The 15595-nt window shown below is 33.4% G+C and overlaps 1 protein-coding gene across 1 annotated transcript in view; it reads right to left on the reverse strand.

The window, feature by feature from the left end:
• HEATR1 (HEAT repeat containing 1) overlaps positions 1-15595 on the reverse strand; it is a 51897-nt gene that overhangs the window by 27002 nt on the left and 9300 nt on the right. The window contains exons 10-22 of the mRNA XM_012738295.3: positions 14739-14849; positions 14215-14332; positions 13061-13168; positions 10305-10400; positions 9752-9840; positions 8680-8891; positions 8234-8355; positions 7924-8115; positions 6149-6332; positions 5872-6008; positions 4609-4801; positions 1145-1314; positions 493-651 (exon numbers count right to left, since the gene is read on the reverse strand). Coding sequence (XP_012593749.1) covers positions 493-651; positions 1145-1314; positions 4609-4801; positions 5872-6008; positions 6149-6332; positions 7924-8115; positions 8234-8355; positions 8680-8891; positions 9752-9840; positions 10305-10400; positions 13061-13168; positions 14215-14332; positions 14739-14849 — 1891 coding nt within the window. The remainder of the gene's footprint in view (positions 1-492; positions 652-1144; positions 1315-4608; positions 4802-5871; positions 6009-6148; positions 6333-7923; positions 8116-8233; positions 8356-8679; positions 8892-9751; positions 9841-10304; positions 10401-13060; positions 13169-14214; positions 14333-14738; positions 14850-15595) is intronic.

Consider the following 15595-nt stretch of genomic DNA (forward strand, 5'->3'; position numbering starts at 1 on the left):
ATCAGCACATATCATCACATCAACAAGTGCTTCACAACCACTTTCTTTGGTATCACAAGCTTCCTTGAGAACATAAGCTATGAAGTTCCTCCCCAGAAAAATGTACAAAAACATAAATTTAATGAATGAGCAAATGATTTTGGAATCTCACAGACTTTTATGACCAAATATATTCCCTTGTGGAGAATTTTCACTTGAAGAATAGACACAAACCAATAGTTCTTCAGCAGTGTAGCCCCATAAGGCCAAGTTAATTAATGATTAGACAGAGACAACAAAACTAATTTTAAAATGAAAAGAAACTCACCAATATTTGCTTTTATATCCTGTATCTTTTTCTATCTCAACTCTCCCCCCTCCAAATTTTATGACAACTAACACTGCTGAGTACACACATTTAACTCTTGGAAATGTCTTCCTTATACATGAACAGTTACAAAAATTCTTCAGTAACATCATATAAAATGTACAACCCACTTAAATTACACATACCTCACCATTGACTTCCGTAAGTACTTTCATCAAATCTTTTGCAATATAAGATGGGCAACTATATACACAATTAAGTAGGTTTTTTAAAGTTTCAGACAACTTCTGATAAGATTTTAGTTTCTTTTCTCCCTGCAGGTCCTCAAATAAAGTAGCCAGATCCTAGGATACAAAAAAGAAAATTAGATAAAAAACAGGTAACTATAAAGGCTCAATGTACTAATTATGTTTGTTTGTTTTTTTGTGTTTTTTTTGAGACAGAGTCTCACTTTGTTGCCCAGGCTAGAATGAGTGCGGTGACGTCAGCCTAGCTCACAGCAACCTCAAACTCCTGGGCTAATGTACTAATTATGGAAGAATCTACCCAAATGATGTGACATGGCTCATAATTTTCCATTTCCCCTTATAGTTAGCTTATTATCAAAAGCCAAACATTGGTCTTTTATCCAATGAAAAGATATAGGATTGAAATATGATATTGCTATTTTTTAAAAATAAGGGGGGAAAAGATGGACTGATATTGACTTATCAGTTTCTAAATTCAATTACTTAGTCTACTGAAATCTCAACAAAGTAAAATGTCAAAAATGGAGAAAACTGCTCATGTGTACACACAGGTATGTACACACTCTATCTTCTTTGCTAATGAGTTTACCTGAACAACATAGGTGGCATCTGAGGTGATCTCCTCTGCTTTGGGAACCAAATGATCTATTATCAAATGAAATGGGGACCCTACTTTGCTGAGGGTCTGAAGACACTGAATGGCAGCCCTTCGGACTTCTTTTATGGGGCTTCCCAGATTAATGAGTAGAGATATCACCACTAAAACCAAAGGGAAAAAAAATTAAGTAGCAACTTTTAAAACTAAAACAGTACAAAATTTACATATTACCAAAGGTATAAGATAAAAAGTTTCCTTCTCAACTTAAACTTCTCCTCTGAAGACCATTCACTGTTTGTTTACTACTACAAAAAAATATCAGGCATATGTTATCTTGTGTATTCTTTTGAAAATATCCAAATTAGAGCATATTATATACGCTGTTCTGCACCAACTGCTATCACATCTCAATGTGTTTAGAAGTATTTTCCATAAGTGCATACATATCTAAATTAAATCATTCTGTTTTATTATAAAGTACTCCACTGTATTTTCCGTATTTTTTTTAAACCAGTACCTTACTGGTAAAGTTAGGGTTGTTCCTAGTCTTTTGGCATCACAGCAATGCTGCAACCAACACCCCAATATACATACATCCTTACAGAAGTATGTACAGGAAATGATCCATTTGCACATCATGCTTTGCAAATATTTTGCCCCAGCTTGATGTGTTCTGACTTTACTTTTTGATGGATAAATTTTAGTCCAGTTTTTCTTCTAGTTTTTTCTGTTGCTGACGAAGGCCCTCCCCACTCTTAAGTGAATTTAGAAACTCTCTATTTAGAGAGAAAGATCATATGTACTCCATATTTTCTTCTAACAATAGAGCTAAGGTTTTTTTGTTAAATATTTAGTGCACACGAAATTTTTGTGTAAGAAATGAGGGTAAAGTCAAACTTTCAAATGTTTCCAAATGGTTAGCCAAATGTCCCATTTAACAATCCACATAAGTGTCCCATAGATCTTGGCTTTCAGCTTCATTATATTCATATATTCTATAAGCATTTGAAACTTGTCTATTTCTGCCAGCTAGTACTTCTAGGACTATGTTCAATGATAGGTGATGAATTTAACAGGAATGCTTTTTTCCCCCAATTATGAAGTGAAAATGCAAGCTTTTGATTTGAGGATATTTTTATCATGTTACTCCTATTTTGCTGTCAATTAGGAATAATTATTGATTTTTAGCTAATGTCTTTTCTGATCTTTGGATATGATTATATGGGTTTTCTCCTTTAACACTAATACGGTCAATTATATTAACACAATTCCTTATTCTGAACCAATTTATATTCTTAGCATGAACTCTATCTGGGTAAATGATTATTTTTATAACTATGCTGTTAGATCTTATTTCAAAATATTTTATTTAGAATACAGGTCACATGGTCTATAGTTTTGTTTTTGTCTGCTAGCTTTGTCAATTTTCAATGTCATGCTTGATTTAGACTGGAATCTGGAAACTTCCCTTCTCTTTCTTTCTATGCCCCACCCGTTCAACAACATAGAAAAAACCTGCTTTGAAGATGTAGTAAGAATGTGTCTGTGAGACCAACTGCACTAGGGTATTTAAAAAGATGTCTCTGGGACAAAGAGACATCTAAATTCCTTTCAACGTAATTGGTTATTTAGGCTTTATTTCTACTGATACAAATTTTAGTGATTTACATTTTGCTAGGAATGATCTATTCATCTCTGAAATACTAAAAAAGAATGTGACAAGCTTTCAGACCTGAAAAGTTCATATGGGTTGAGCATCCCTGATCCAAAAACCCCAAATCCCAATGCTCCAAAATCTGAAACTTTTTGAGTGCCAACATGACACCACAAATGGAAAATTCCACGCCTGACCTTATGTGATGAGTTGCAGTAAAAATGCAGGCACATAATACAGTTTATTCAGCAATCCCAAGGGAAAAAAGATCCTCCCAGACCCCTTAAGCTGACATGCATCTTTTCTGTGCACACCCACATCCTTATATGCAAGCATACCCACAAAGGGTAATAAAATGATTCAATGTATACAAACTTTGCTTCGTGCACAAAATTATTAAAAATATTGTCTAAAATAACCTTTAGTCTATGTTTTAAAGGTGTACATGAAACATAAATGAATTCTGTATTTAGACCTTGGTCCCATCTCCAAGATATCTCATTATATTATATCTGATAAATATTCCAAAATCTGAAAAAAACTAACAATTCTAGTCCCAAGCATTTCGGATAAGGGATAATCAACCTGTATCACCCTCTGAAAGTTGGAAATTCTTTCTAGTTCCCATATAAAGTTAATTTATGAAATAAAATTAGAAATGAATAGCCAGAAAACTGAATTCACACAAGAGACAGTTTCAGGCCAAAACATCTATTTGTTACCATTCCCTATATGGTAGAGCTGAGCTTCAAAAAAAAAAAAAAAATCCAAATTCAAAGCACTAACTACTAAGGTTATCATGTTCAAGTAAGGTACTAAAACCCAACATAAATCAAAACTATATTATTTAAGCAATAGGCTTTTAGGAATGTTCTTCCATTTAAAATCTATGTAATTTCATTTTCCCAACTAATTTTATTTAGATTTAAAATAGCATATTTTACATAAAAATTGGAAAAATATTTGAAGTTTGCTTTAAATCATGCAACTAAATTACCATACTGAGATTAGGCATAACAAACAAATAAAAGGCAGCCCCATCTTACAAATGATAGAACAAATTTTATTTATTCATTCAGCAAAGACTTGCTATATGCAAGACTCTGAATTAGAGTATGTACCTGCGTAGCAGGTAATAACTGGTGTTTAGATTCCCAAGCCAACAAAAATTTAATTCATATATCGCGTATTACATTATCATAATGTTGTATGTATTATATAATTATAATATTATCTATTTTAGTAAACACTATATTGCTATACCTTTTACTTTTGAACATTTAATGAATATATTAATATTATAGTTGTAACACTGTATATTACATTATAGTATCAGTAGCTGTTACCTTTGAACATAACCTTTTAATGAATGTATTAATAATTATAACATATATTTATATATAATTAATATTATATTACATTATAATCACATTACCTTTTACTTTTGAACTTTGTAACATTTTTATAAATATATTAAAACAGATACCAGCCACACGTCTAGACTCCTCAAAAACAAGGTACGGCTACAAGCTCACTGTGAACCCAAAGTGGAGAGCCCTGAGGACAGAGTCAATGACTAAGTGGCCTTCTACGTGATGCCCTCTGTGACTCTAGTGTGCTATCTTTGGGCTTCCAAGTATAACAAGGTGCATTTTTCCTGTGTTCAGGAGTACTATGACAGGTCTACCACCATTAATGCAAAAGTACTTCAGGAGTAGGCAGGAGCCTGTCTAGCAGCAATACTAGTGGAAAAGCATGAACAGCTGGTGATAACAGAGCATAACAATGCTACTTTCAATACCTGGAGAAGATATGGATGCCAGTTGGTGTTTACATTGTGTCTTCTGAGAAGATAGCATTGCACAGCCTACATAGAGAGCTTGAGTCTGCAGTGCTGTTTTCACACTGCAGTTAAGTGGATTTGAAAGGCTAGAACCACAGGTCCATAAAACAGAAAAGAACTTGAATAACTGAAAAACATCTTCTAGATGTACCTAATTAAAGAAAAAGACAGTAAAGTTTAATTCTTACTCAAATAAGTGGGTTTCTAATCCTCTTTTCATTAGTATACAATTATACACAATGAATAATTTAATGCAATGTTTTACTTTATCTAATCACTTAAAATTATTTCATACTTCATATTTTAAACCAACTGGGAAGGATGTCAATGAAGAGTGATATTTCAGAAGCCTCACTATAACTCTGCACTTGAAAACACTTACCAAAAAAGAGGACACTAAGTAGAAAACCTACACAAGTAGTATATGGGAAGTGATTAAGAAAGGACCTCAGAGATGATGTGAGTAATGCCAACTGTGTCAAATGCTGTGGAGACAGCAAGTCAGACAAGAATAAGAACCGACTACTAGGCCTAGCAACATGGAGGTCACTGGGATGAAATTTCCCAACTGAGTGACTTTGCATGTACTAAATAACCTCTCTGAACAGCAGTTTTCTCACTTGTAAATACCATTAACCAGCCAAAGGCTGGGCTATTGTGATTCTTACATATAAATAATAATTAGCAGGGGTGCAACAATGATAGTCTGTTCAACCTACTGATTGGTGTCTGATTATAGTACTGGTTTACAGACCGTGTTTACTATCACATACTCTTCACTGTTTAAAAGTCTACTTTTATTTTCATTGTAAACAGTCATAATTATTAATAAAATAACCTAGAATGTCATCATCATCATCTTCTTTTTGTGTGTGTGTTGTTGAGACAGAGTCTTGCTCTGTCACCCTGGGGAGAGTACAGTGGTGTCATCCATCATAGCTCACTGCAACCTCCAACTCCTGGGTTCAAGTGATCCTCTTGCCTCAGCCTCCCGAGTAGCTGGGGTTATGGGTGTATACCACAATGCCTGGCTAATTTTTCTATTTTTATTAATAGTAGACATGGGGTCTCACTCTTGCTCAGGCTGGTCTTGCACTCCTGAGCTCAAGTAATCCTTCTGCCTCAGCCTCCCAGAGTGCTAGGATTATAGGCCTGAGCCACTGAGCCCAGCCCACAATGTCTTCTTACAAGAAAGAGGCCTGGAAAGGATGGGCCTAGTACCTTTATGAAAAGTTTCATCAGAACCCTGAAATGAACGGCATCGGCACCACTGAGTATCATCTCAAAGAGCCCAATGAGCAAGCACAGATACTCTCTGCTATCTTCTTCCAGTTGCTCAGGATTCCACCATATATCATCTACATGGACATGGAAAGAGAAACGATGCACAACCTATGTGAACATGCTGGGAGCTTTGCATTCAACACAAAGAATCATGGAATCGATAATTCAGTTTTGTAGAGTATCACATTTAAAAGATTCACAACTTATGTCTTACCTTTAGGAAAAGATTTAGGAGCCTTTAGTGCATAAATGAAAATTTTCAGGGAAAATACAAGTAAAACTGAGTCTTCCACAGCAAGCCTCTGGGCACTGTTGAGCTGTTCTATGTAATGTGCCCACAGCTCCATCGGTATCCCTCTGTCTACCATCAGTTCCAAGTGCCATTCTGGGGGGATTTCCTGAAATATTAAAGCAAATAAAAACTAGTACAAACTTAAAGGGGTTCTGATCATGAGTTACATGGGTGAGCTGGAATGGATATACAAGTTCTTTTGGGTACTATGAAAAATTTTTCTATATGTTCATTTTGGTGGGGAAAAGATTAATAGCTTTCATCAGATTTTCAAAGAGGGGTAACTATTACTATTCACAAGAAAAAATACAGATAAGTTAAATATGATTTTGTTTTATAAACATTTTACCTTAAAACACTATCTCCAAAAATAAACTTTACTGATATAAACTGTTTATAAAATAAGGGTAGGAATAAATGGGCATGTTTCGAAACAGAAAGATCAGGAGTTGGATTTCTCATGTTTCAAAACAGAAAGATAAGGAGTTGGATTTCTGAGAGATCTTCAAAGGGACTTCTCTCGTTTCAGTTTTATTTCAGTCCCTTCAGATTAGAAGGGAGGTGGTAAAATCTTCAAACTTGCAGGTGAATTTTAAACAAGTAGCAAAATGTTAAGGTGTTTAGAATTTATACTGCTAATGCAAAAAAAAAAAAAGAACAAGGGTAGGAAAATGACAAATGATGCTTCATACTGCCAATACAGAGTTAACTTGGAAGGAAAACAATTCAAAGCCAGACTTATAAAATGATATCTTCAGTGAGGAATTTGATCACCTCAATGTACTGCTACAACTGAAAACACACTCATGACTCTCAGAAAAGGCATTAAAAGAAAGCAATATAAAACAACCTATTTCTACTTAGATACGAAACACTCAATTTGTCCATACTTTTAACACTGAGAACCAATATAGTTCACATAACTGTACTTCACAAAAGACACAAAGAAGTTAGAAGTTAAGGGCTCATATGGGCTATTTTTTAAAATGTGAAGATTCACTCTTTTAAAGTTTATAAATTTTAGCTAACACTGGCTATGATCAGAACTTATAACAATCCTGAGGGTATATGTAAATGTTAAAAAGATTTAATTCATTTAGCAAATCCTATAATGAGGAGCCATCTGAAGCTGAGAGGACAAATAAAAACAAAATACTATTATATATGGCAGGTACTAAAAGAAATAATCTTGTTATCTCAAGATGTGGTACTAGGTAGGTAAAAATATAAATAACTCAAATATGTCCCTTAGTAACACTGTCAAAGACAGTAATAGGCTGGAGAGATCGAAATCTAATGTAATATTAAAATTTAAAAAATAAAAGATCCATTTTCATAAAGGAACAGAATGAAATAGTACTTTGTTCAAGCACTAATATACCAAGTGAATTCTTCATCACTAGAGGTAGTTAAGTGTAGTTTGGGTAATTACCCAATAAAAGATAGTAAAGGGGAGAGTCAGCCATCAGATACAAAACACTGCAATGTTAAAATTTTATAATTCAATGAAATTTTCTGCAAAGGAAGAGAGCACCTAATTCGCTACCCTACTGCTATGCAACGCTGCTTCACATTTTATCCAGCTAGTATCCACAAACTCAACATCTCCACTTCTAATTTTCAGTTTTGCTGTGGCTAATAGGTCAGTTTGTCACTTTACTCAACATCCAACTTTCTAGAGATTTTGTACTCCTTACCACTGCATTAATGACACTTTCCAGCTTCTTTATTTTTTTCTGTAATAAACTGAAGACTCTTATTGCAAATGGAAAATGAGTTCCTTTTAAAGATGAACAGCAAGAGACGAGCACAGACATGACCACATGAAATGTCACTTTCTGCTTCAAGTTATAGGACTCCTTTTCACCAATGCTTATTAAATCCTCCACCTTAAAAAAGAAACATACTCCATTACTAGTTGCTCTTGATTGTCATAAAACAATTTTTTCTATCTCAGGCCTATCTAGGTATTACGTGTTTTAAAGTGTACTCTGAGAGCATACATACCATCTGTAACATTGAAGAAGGATCTCCCGAATTTATATTGTCAACCAACAACTGAATCATCTTCTGATTTGCCATACCAATTAGTTTTCCTGACTTCGTGCTTTTAATTATAGTTTCAAGAGCTGTAAGAAAATTGAAATACAGAGAGAGCCTTTATGCCACCAACGCTCACGTAAAGAGTCAGGTATAGTAAGGAATTTAGGCAAACATTTTATTACTTCTCTACAAAGGTTTGCTTTTTATTTTTCTTTTTATTCAATTCTGAATGTAAGTCTGCGTCAGCTTCCTATTCATTATATGGTTTTTATCTTAGCAAAAATTTTCCTGCTGGCATATGACATAATAAACAATTTCAAGTAACAAATATAGCCACTTTTTAATTGTACTTATCTTCTTTTTAAAGTGTAATGTGTTCACCTTTTCAAAAAAACAACTGAATTTCTTACCTTCTTTCCAGCCTCTTAATAGTGGGTGCAAAGAGCAAATTCCTGACTTTGATAAATATATAGCAATTTTCATCTCAGCAGATTCCATATCATCATTAGTGATGACCATAAATGGCAGCAAATGTACAACCACCTGATTTGACAACTGATCATTTTCCTTTAGTGCCTCTTCTTTAATTAATATGTCTGCTGCTATTTCAAGTACCTCGTACCTAAAAGATATGCAAGCATATTTGGTTGAGAGACGCATTAGAGGCTGCAATTTAGCAAAAAATCCATCATTACTTTGCTTCAGCTCAAATGACAATATCCTGGTCTCCTGACTAAAAGTAATATTCAGAGAAACCAAGACATCACTTCAAATCCATGCCAATGAAGGAGTTATCTGTGACAGTAATTTTAAACTGCTCACCCTGTCAAGTTTTTTGAGGGACCTCGGGGAGGAGAAATCCCTAGAGGTTAACTATAACATAAAACATACACTAGATGTCTCAACTCCACTGGAAATCAGATATTCACTTCCGGCATTCAAAAAAAATTAACTGAGCACATCCTATGTGATAGTTATCTACCCATATGTTAGACATGAAAATACATAAGATATGCTCTTATCCTCTAAGGAGCTCAGTTACTTTTTCTTGTAAAAATTTTTGGTGCCCCAAGTGAACCAACCTTAAGTCATTAAATACTTATATAGAAGGTACTGTGTGCCTCTGAACTTATTTTTCAATTTATTTAACATATTTGTATTTATCTTTAATTATAAAGTAAAAATTATGTACAATTATATAGAGTGGAAAATTCAAAAATCCTTTCCAATCTATTTCCCAGAATTTAATACATTATATATTTCCCTTTGCATTTTATTAAAATTTCAAACATAGAGAACAGTATAATGAACATACACAAACCCAAATTATTACTTTTATAAAGCAAGAAAGTATTACATTTATACCTGCTCTACTACCACGACCAAAGGGTCACGTAACCAAATTATGCAAAAAATGTTAAAAAAAATTAAAAAGTGAACTTCATTAATTCAAAAACAGTACGAAGAGAAATGAATACATACCACTCTCTATTCTTTGAAAGTTCTGCTCTTCGAAAGAGATTCAGAAGATTTGAAACAGTCTCTTCTGAACTAAAATTTTGTTTGAAAATCTAGAGAGAAAAAAATATAAATATCCATGAGTAAATTTTTATTTGCTTCAAATATGTATGGTGCTTTTTTTATAAATTTAAAAAATAATGAATTATAAGAAATTTTTCCCAAGTAGCCTAGGGTAATTAAGTTTTATGAGATCAATTTCTCAAAAGTGGCATTCATGAGACATTTTCCATGGTCCCAAGGTATATGGTATTGATAAAAATATATTACAAACAATAGAAAAATTCACAATGTACTTTCCCTTTCTGAAGAACTTCCACATATACCAAATTGCACAGTCTAATTACTCCTATAAGCTTCTCCTAACCAGACTTAAATCTGTGCTCTTAAGAGAACAAATTTCCAATGGAAAAATAATTTCCAAATATATTCTAGCCTCGAGCAGAGAATCACGTGAAGAGCAAAAAAAGATTTACAAACATAATTGTACATCTCAACGAACAACAAATTCACTCACCTCAAAAGCACTTACAGTCGACAAAACAACATCTATGTTATCATCACCTAATCGGGTTAAAACAGCTTCTTTTATGAAAGACTCATCAATACCCTCCTGAGCAACAGAAAAAAAATAATTTAGTTGTTGCTAGAAACCTCATAAGACTTTATGCTAGAAAGGAAGCATGGTTTTGTGAAAAGTACTCCTGAATACCAGTCAAAAAACACAGGTTCTGCTCTGGATGAGAACTTGAACATTCTAGAACTAGATAATCTTTAAAAGGCCTTCTGAGATTAATAATTGTTTGGTATAAACTTTTTCTAGTTTCTGGAAGTATAATAAAACATGTATAATCCAAATATAATTTTTGTAATTAAAAAGTTTAACTTGTTAAAATGAGAACCTAGATATTGACAGGGCATAGACTAAAGAACCAAGAAATGTCTAGGTTTAAATCCTAGCCCTACCATCTACTAGCTGTGTGACTTTAGGCTAAAGTTACTTAATGTTTCTGGGTCTTACTCTTCTCATTAGTAAAATAGGTCTGATAATAATAATACTATGTAACTCAAAGGGTTGTTAGAGGATTAAAAAAACATATGTCAGTCTGTAGAAGAGTGTTTTATAGATAATAAGCACTGTTAAAAGTTAGCAACTGTTGTTACTTAGATTTTCACAAGGTTAAGGATATATACTGCAAAGCCAGTCTGCCAAAAAGAGAAATCCTATTTTTAAAAATAAATATTTCAGTAAATGAAACAAAAAAAAAACCTAAGTATATTCTCATTCACAGTAATAGAAAAATAAGACTGCCAATCAACCTGAATATATCCCTACCTATACATGGCAGGAAAAAAAACCCACTAATTAATCTTAAAATTAAGTCAAAGTTTTGAGTATGAAATGCCACCAAAATTTCCTCAAGACTAATAAGTAGCCACATATCTCAACCTGGATTCAGAATAGCACCTATGTCCTACTATCAATAGAGAAGGGAAAATGAAATCTGACATGCAAAGACATTAATCACAATATTTAAGCCTATAAATTGAATGTATATAGTGTCCTTCATTGAAAAACTAACTAAACCCAGAGAACAGAGGATTAAGGAATTAAGAGTTAATGAATAATAGATTAGAACAGTTCCAGAAACACAAGATTTCAAAAATGCTTTTTATTCTAGACACCAAAATCTTCCTATCATAACAAAGACCAGTATTCAATTCAGTAAGATAAACCTATTAGCAGTTTGTGAAAGCGTAATTTATGCCAGATCAGAAATGAATCAAATAAACCAACATTTCTCAAACCTAAATATTATATCAATCACTTTTAAAGAAACACTCTCACAGATCTGAATGTTGCTTTAAATTGCTTATTGCTTATATATCAATTTTAAGATTAGGTAAGATTTTAAGATTAAAATTTTAAGATTAAAAATTTTAAGATTAAAATATAGAAGATATAACAAATAAAAAATATTTTAAAAAATCTACAGGGCAAATATAAAACACTAAATAAAGACAATAAAATGCAAATTAAAATGAATTTAATGTGACAATTACAATTAGGTGAAGTTGAATTGTACTTGTACCACTTTTCTCTATTCCAGGAATTTTTCAAATCATGGTATATAATTTTAGACATTACAAGATGGAACATTATTATTTTTATAGTAATTACAGTAAAATGTTTATATACTTCACATCCACGATTTGAAGGCTGAATAAAAAAAATAATGAAGGCCGGGCGAGGTGGCTCAAGCCTGTAATCCTAGCACTCTGGGAGGCCGAGGCGGGCGGATTGCTCCAGGTCAGGAGTTCGAAACCAGCCTGAGCAAGAGCAAGACCCCGTCTCTACTATAAATAGAAAGAAATTAATTGGCCAACTAATATATATATGTAAAATTAGCCGGGCATGGTGGCGCATGCCTGTAGTCCCAGCTACTCCGGAGGCTGAGGCAGAAGGATTGCTTGAGCCCAGGAGTTTGAGGTTGCTGTGAGCTAGGCTGACGCCACGGCACTCACTCTAGCCTGGGCAACAAGTGAGACTCTGTCTCAAAAAAAAAAAAAAAATAAAAAAAAAAAAAAAAAAATAATGAGTCCATTTGAACTAAGTTAAAAGACAAATTTTAAGAAAATAATTATCAGTGGTAAGCTGATTTAGCAAAAATTATGCAAATACTGCTTGAATGACTGAAGTTTAGAAAATACTCTTCTATTGGAAGCACTGCAGAATCTTCACACCAGTGCCTCTGGGTATAAACACAAATTATAATAAGTTATTTACAAATTAAGTCAGCCTCTACACCTATTATATGGAGCCACCAAAATTTTAAATACAAATGCCACTGCTGGCACTGAAATCATAGAATAGTGTTCAAAAGTTATCATTCAGATGCCCCAAAATATGCCTTACTATTAATTTAAGACTATCAAAATGAAATTTCAAAACTAAAAAACTTTCAGACAATTTATGAACCTCTTTGAATCGGTCTATAAATTCCAGCTTGAAAAACATTAAACTAAAGCTAAACTAGTAATTTGCAATGTGGAAACATATGAAAGCAGTTATTCTTAGGTTGTTGTTAAAATGGGGACTACTGGTATATATAATGCTAAATCTTTGTCCAAAGTACTCTTATCAGCTTTATTCAACTTATCTCTAAAATTAAACAATATCAACTTTAGATGGTAACTTCAATTTCTTATTCTAGAATTACACTGTTCATCACAAGGAAAAAAGAAAATCACAAACAGCTGTTTGACACAAACCTTTGATGTTTTTATGATGTTTTTCAGATGATTAATGGCCAAAATTCTTACAGGAGCAAGTGGATGATTCAGGCTGAGCATCAGAGAGGTATCAGAATCTGCTAAAAACTATAGGGTTTGACATAATTATCAAATGATTTCACTTAATAAAAAGTGGCATGTGATCAAGAATAAAAACCAGAAAAAACCACCCCAAACTGCCCAATGTATTCGGTAACAACTAACTACAGAAACCAAAAAGTGAAGCAAAATCCTTGCCTCTAGAACATGGTATGAGTTACAGCAGGTGAAAAAGTTCATATTGTTAATGGTCTGATTTTGTGTATACCTGTGTGTCTATGTGTAGGTTTAATTTAGTGAAGTAATTCTATGAAGTAAATCTGTATTCTTTACATATCTGATTCCAAAGTAAAAAGATCTAAAATAAATCACTATATTAGCACCTCACTGAAGAAAGAATGCAACTCATCTAAATGATATAACAAGTAGTGATGCTCAAATAAGTGACAACTTAGTTCACTTATGTAATTAGACTAAAAAGGAAGTCTATCTATCAATCTAAGATTTGGAACTCCAACACTATAAAAATGAATGTCTAATTATGGAAGAGCAAAACTAAAACAATTATATTTCCCTTCATATTTCCCTTCTGTTTTCAAGGCTAATTATAAAAACTTCAGCTTACATGTCTAACTTCTAATATAACAATTTCTGAACCACCAGAATATTCCTGAAGTTTTAACATGATCATGAAATAGAGCCCACCTCCCCTTTTCTAATCAATAATCCAAATAGCAATATGTGGCTAGTACACTGGAAAACACAGACCTAGGAGAAAAATAAGGAACACTAGAAACCTATGTGAGACCACCCTTTGATAATTGTTAAGGACTATTATATATAAAATTCCCGCATAATATTTTTCCTAAAGTATCACATTTACAGTTATTTAAAAATTATTATGCCTTTCTCCAATTATCCAATTCCTACCTCAGAGCCTTACTTCAGATAACTAGGCAAATGATACAAAGTCTCATTTCTCCAGGAAATTTTCCACAGAGAGGCATAAAGTAGCAAATTTCCTTTTGAAACTCTTCAAATAACCAGAAATATATCCCTAATTGTCACAATTCCTCTGGAGAAGAGCAACATACCTGATATTTTCCTCCACTTGTAGAAAGAGAAATAAATCGGTGAAAATGCTCCTGTTTTTTTAGATCTGTAATTTCCTTTAGGTGTTCCTCTAATACAACATCTAATGTTCTGGGGTATCTGGGAAGAAATTAAAGACTTAATTCATTATTCTTAATAAAGGTATTAACTGTATATATCATTCATGTATAAAGGAAAGACATAAAATGTTTTAAAATTCCTGAGATTAACACTTAAATTCTAATACATGGTATACATAAAACAAAGTGACATTGGTCAAGTTTGTTACTATGACTACTCCAATAATGAAATCAATCTCTGTATTAAAAAATTCTACTCTCCACACTCCCAACAAAACCCTTATTTCCTCTTATATTTCAAATATTTTTAATTCCTATGTGTTCCTTTCTAACAGGAAAAAATAAGAAAAGGATAGTTTCATTAGAATTTACTATAAGATGTGACTTTTTACATATAAAGCAGGAGGTACACATTAAAGAAAAGCACAAACATACGCACAACTTACTTGCTTTCTAAAAGTCTGATGAGTGGAAGAAATTGTTCATTAAGTAAAGTTACTTTATTAGAATCGATTTCTTCCTGTGAACTATATGAGATATACTCTTCAAAAAGAAGGCTGTGAAAGAAAACAGAAATATCAGCACACATGAAATATTATTTATTGAGTATCTACTATGTTCTAGGTGCTTTAAAAATATTATTTCTAGCTGTCATACCTCTGCAAAGTAGAAATTATAGTATTTATTTTACAGATAAAGAAACTAGGGTAAGAAGTCTTCCAATTTACCTGAGGTTAAACAAGAACAGCAACAAAAGACAACATTTAGTAAGCCCTTCTGTGCCATAAAAACTAGAGTGGGTTTTTACATTTTAAAGCCTAGTCTGGTAATACCAGTACTTTGATAAGCCAAGGCGGGAGGATTGCTTGAGGCCAGGAGTTCAAGACCAGCTTGAACAACACAGTGAAACTCCGTCTCTACAAAAAACCAGACAAATTAGGCAGGTGTGGTGGCATGCACCTGTAGGCCCAGCTATTCAGGAGGCTGAGGCAGGAGGATCGCTTGAGCCCAGGAGTTTAAGGTTGTAGTTATTAGCTATGACGATGCCACTGCTCTCTAGCCCTGGCAATGGGTGAGACCCTGTTTCAAAAAAAAAAAAAAAGCTCAGTCTGATTCCAGGGCCTCAGCTCTCACTCAATGCTACTTCACCGATATGTTCTCCTTTAATTCGTTAACCAACCCTCTGAGCAAGGGGCACGAATGATGCCCACCAGCAGACAGGTATAAGCCTGATGTTACACAAAGGCAAACCAGATCCAATGTGACCTCCATAACCACCACTCTACTGAAACTGGCATAAGCA

Source organism: Microcebus murinus, chromosome 19 (genome assembly GCF_040939455.1).
Source record: "Microcebus murinus isolate Inina chromosome 19, M.murinus_Inina_mat1.0, whole genome shotgun sequence".
Classification (NCBI taxonomy): domain Eukaryota; kingdom Metazoa; phylum Chordata; class Mammalia; order Primates; family Cheirogaleidae; genus Microcebus; species Microcebus murinus.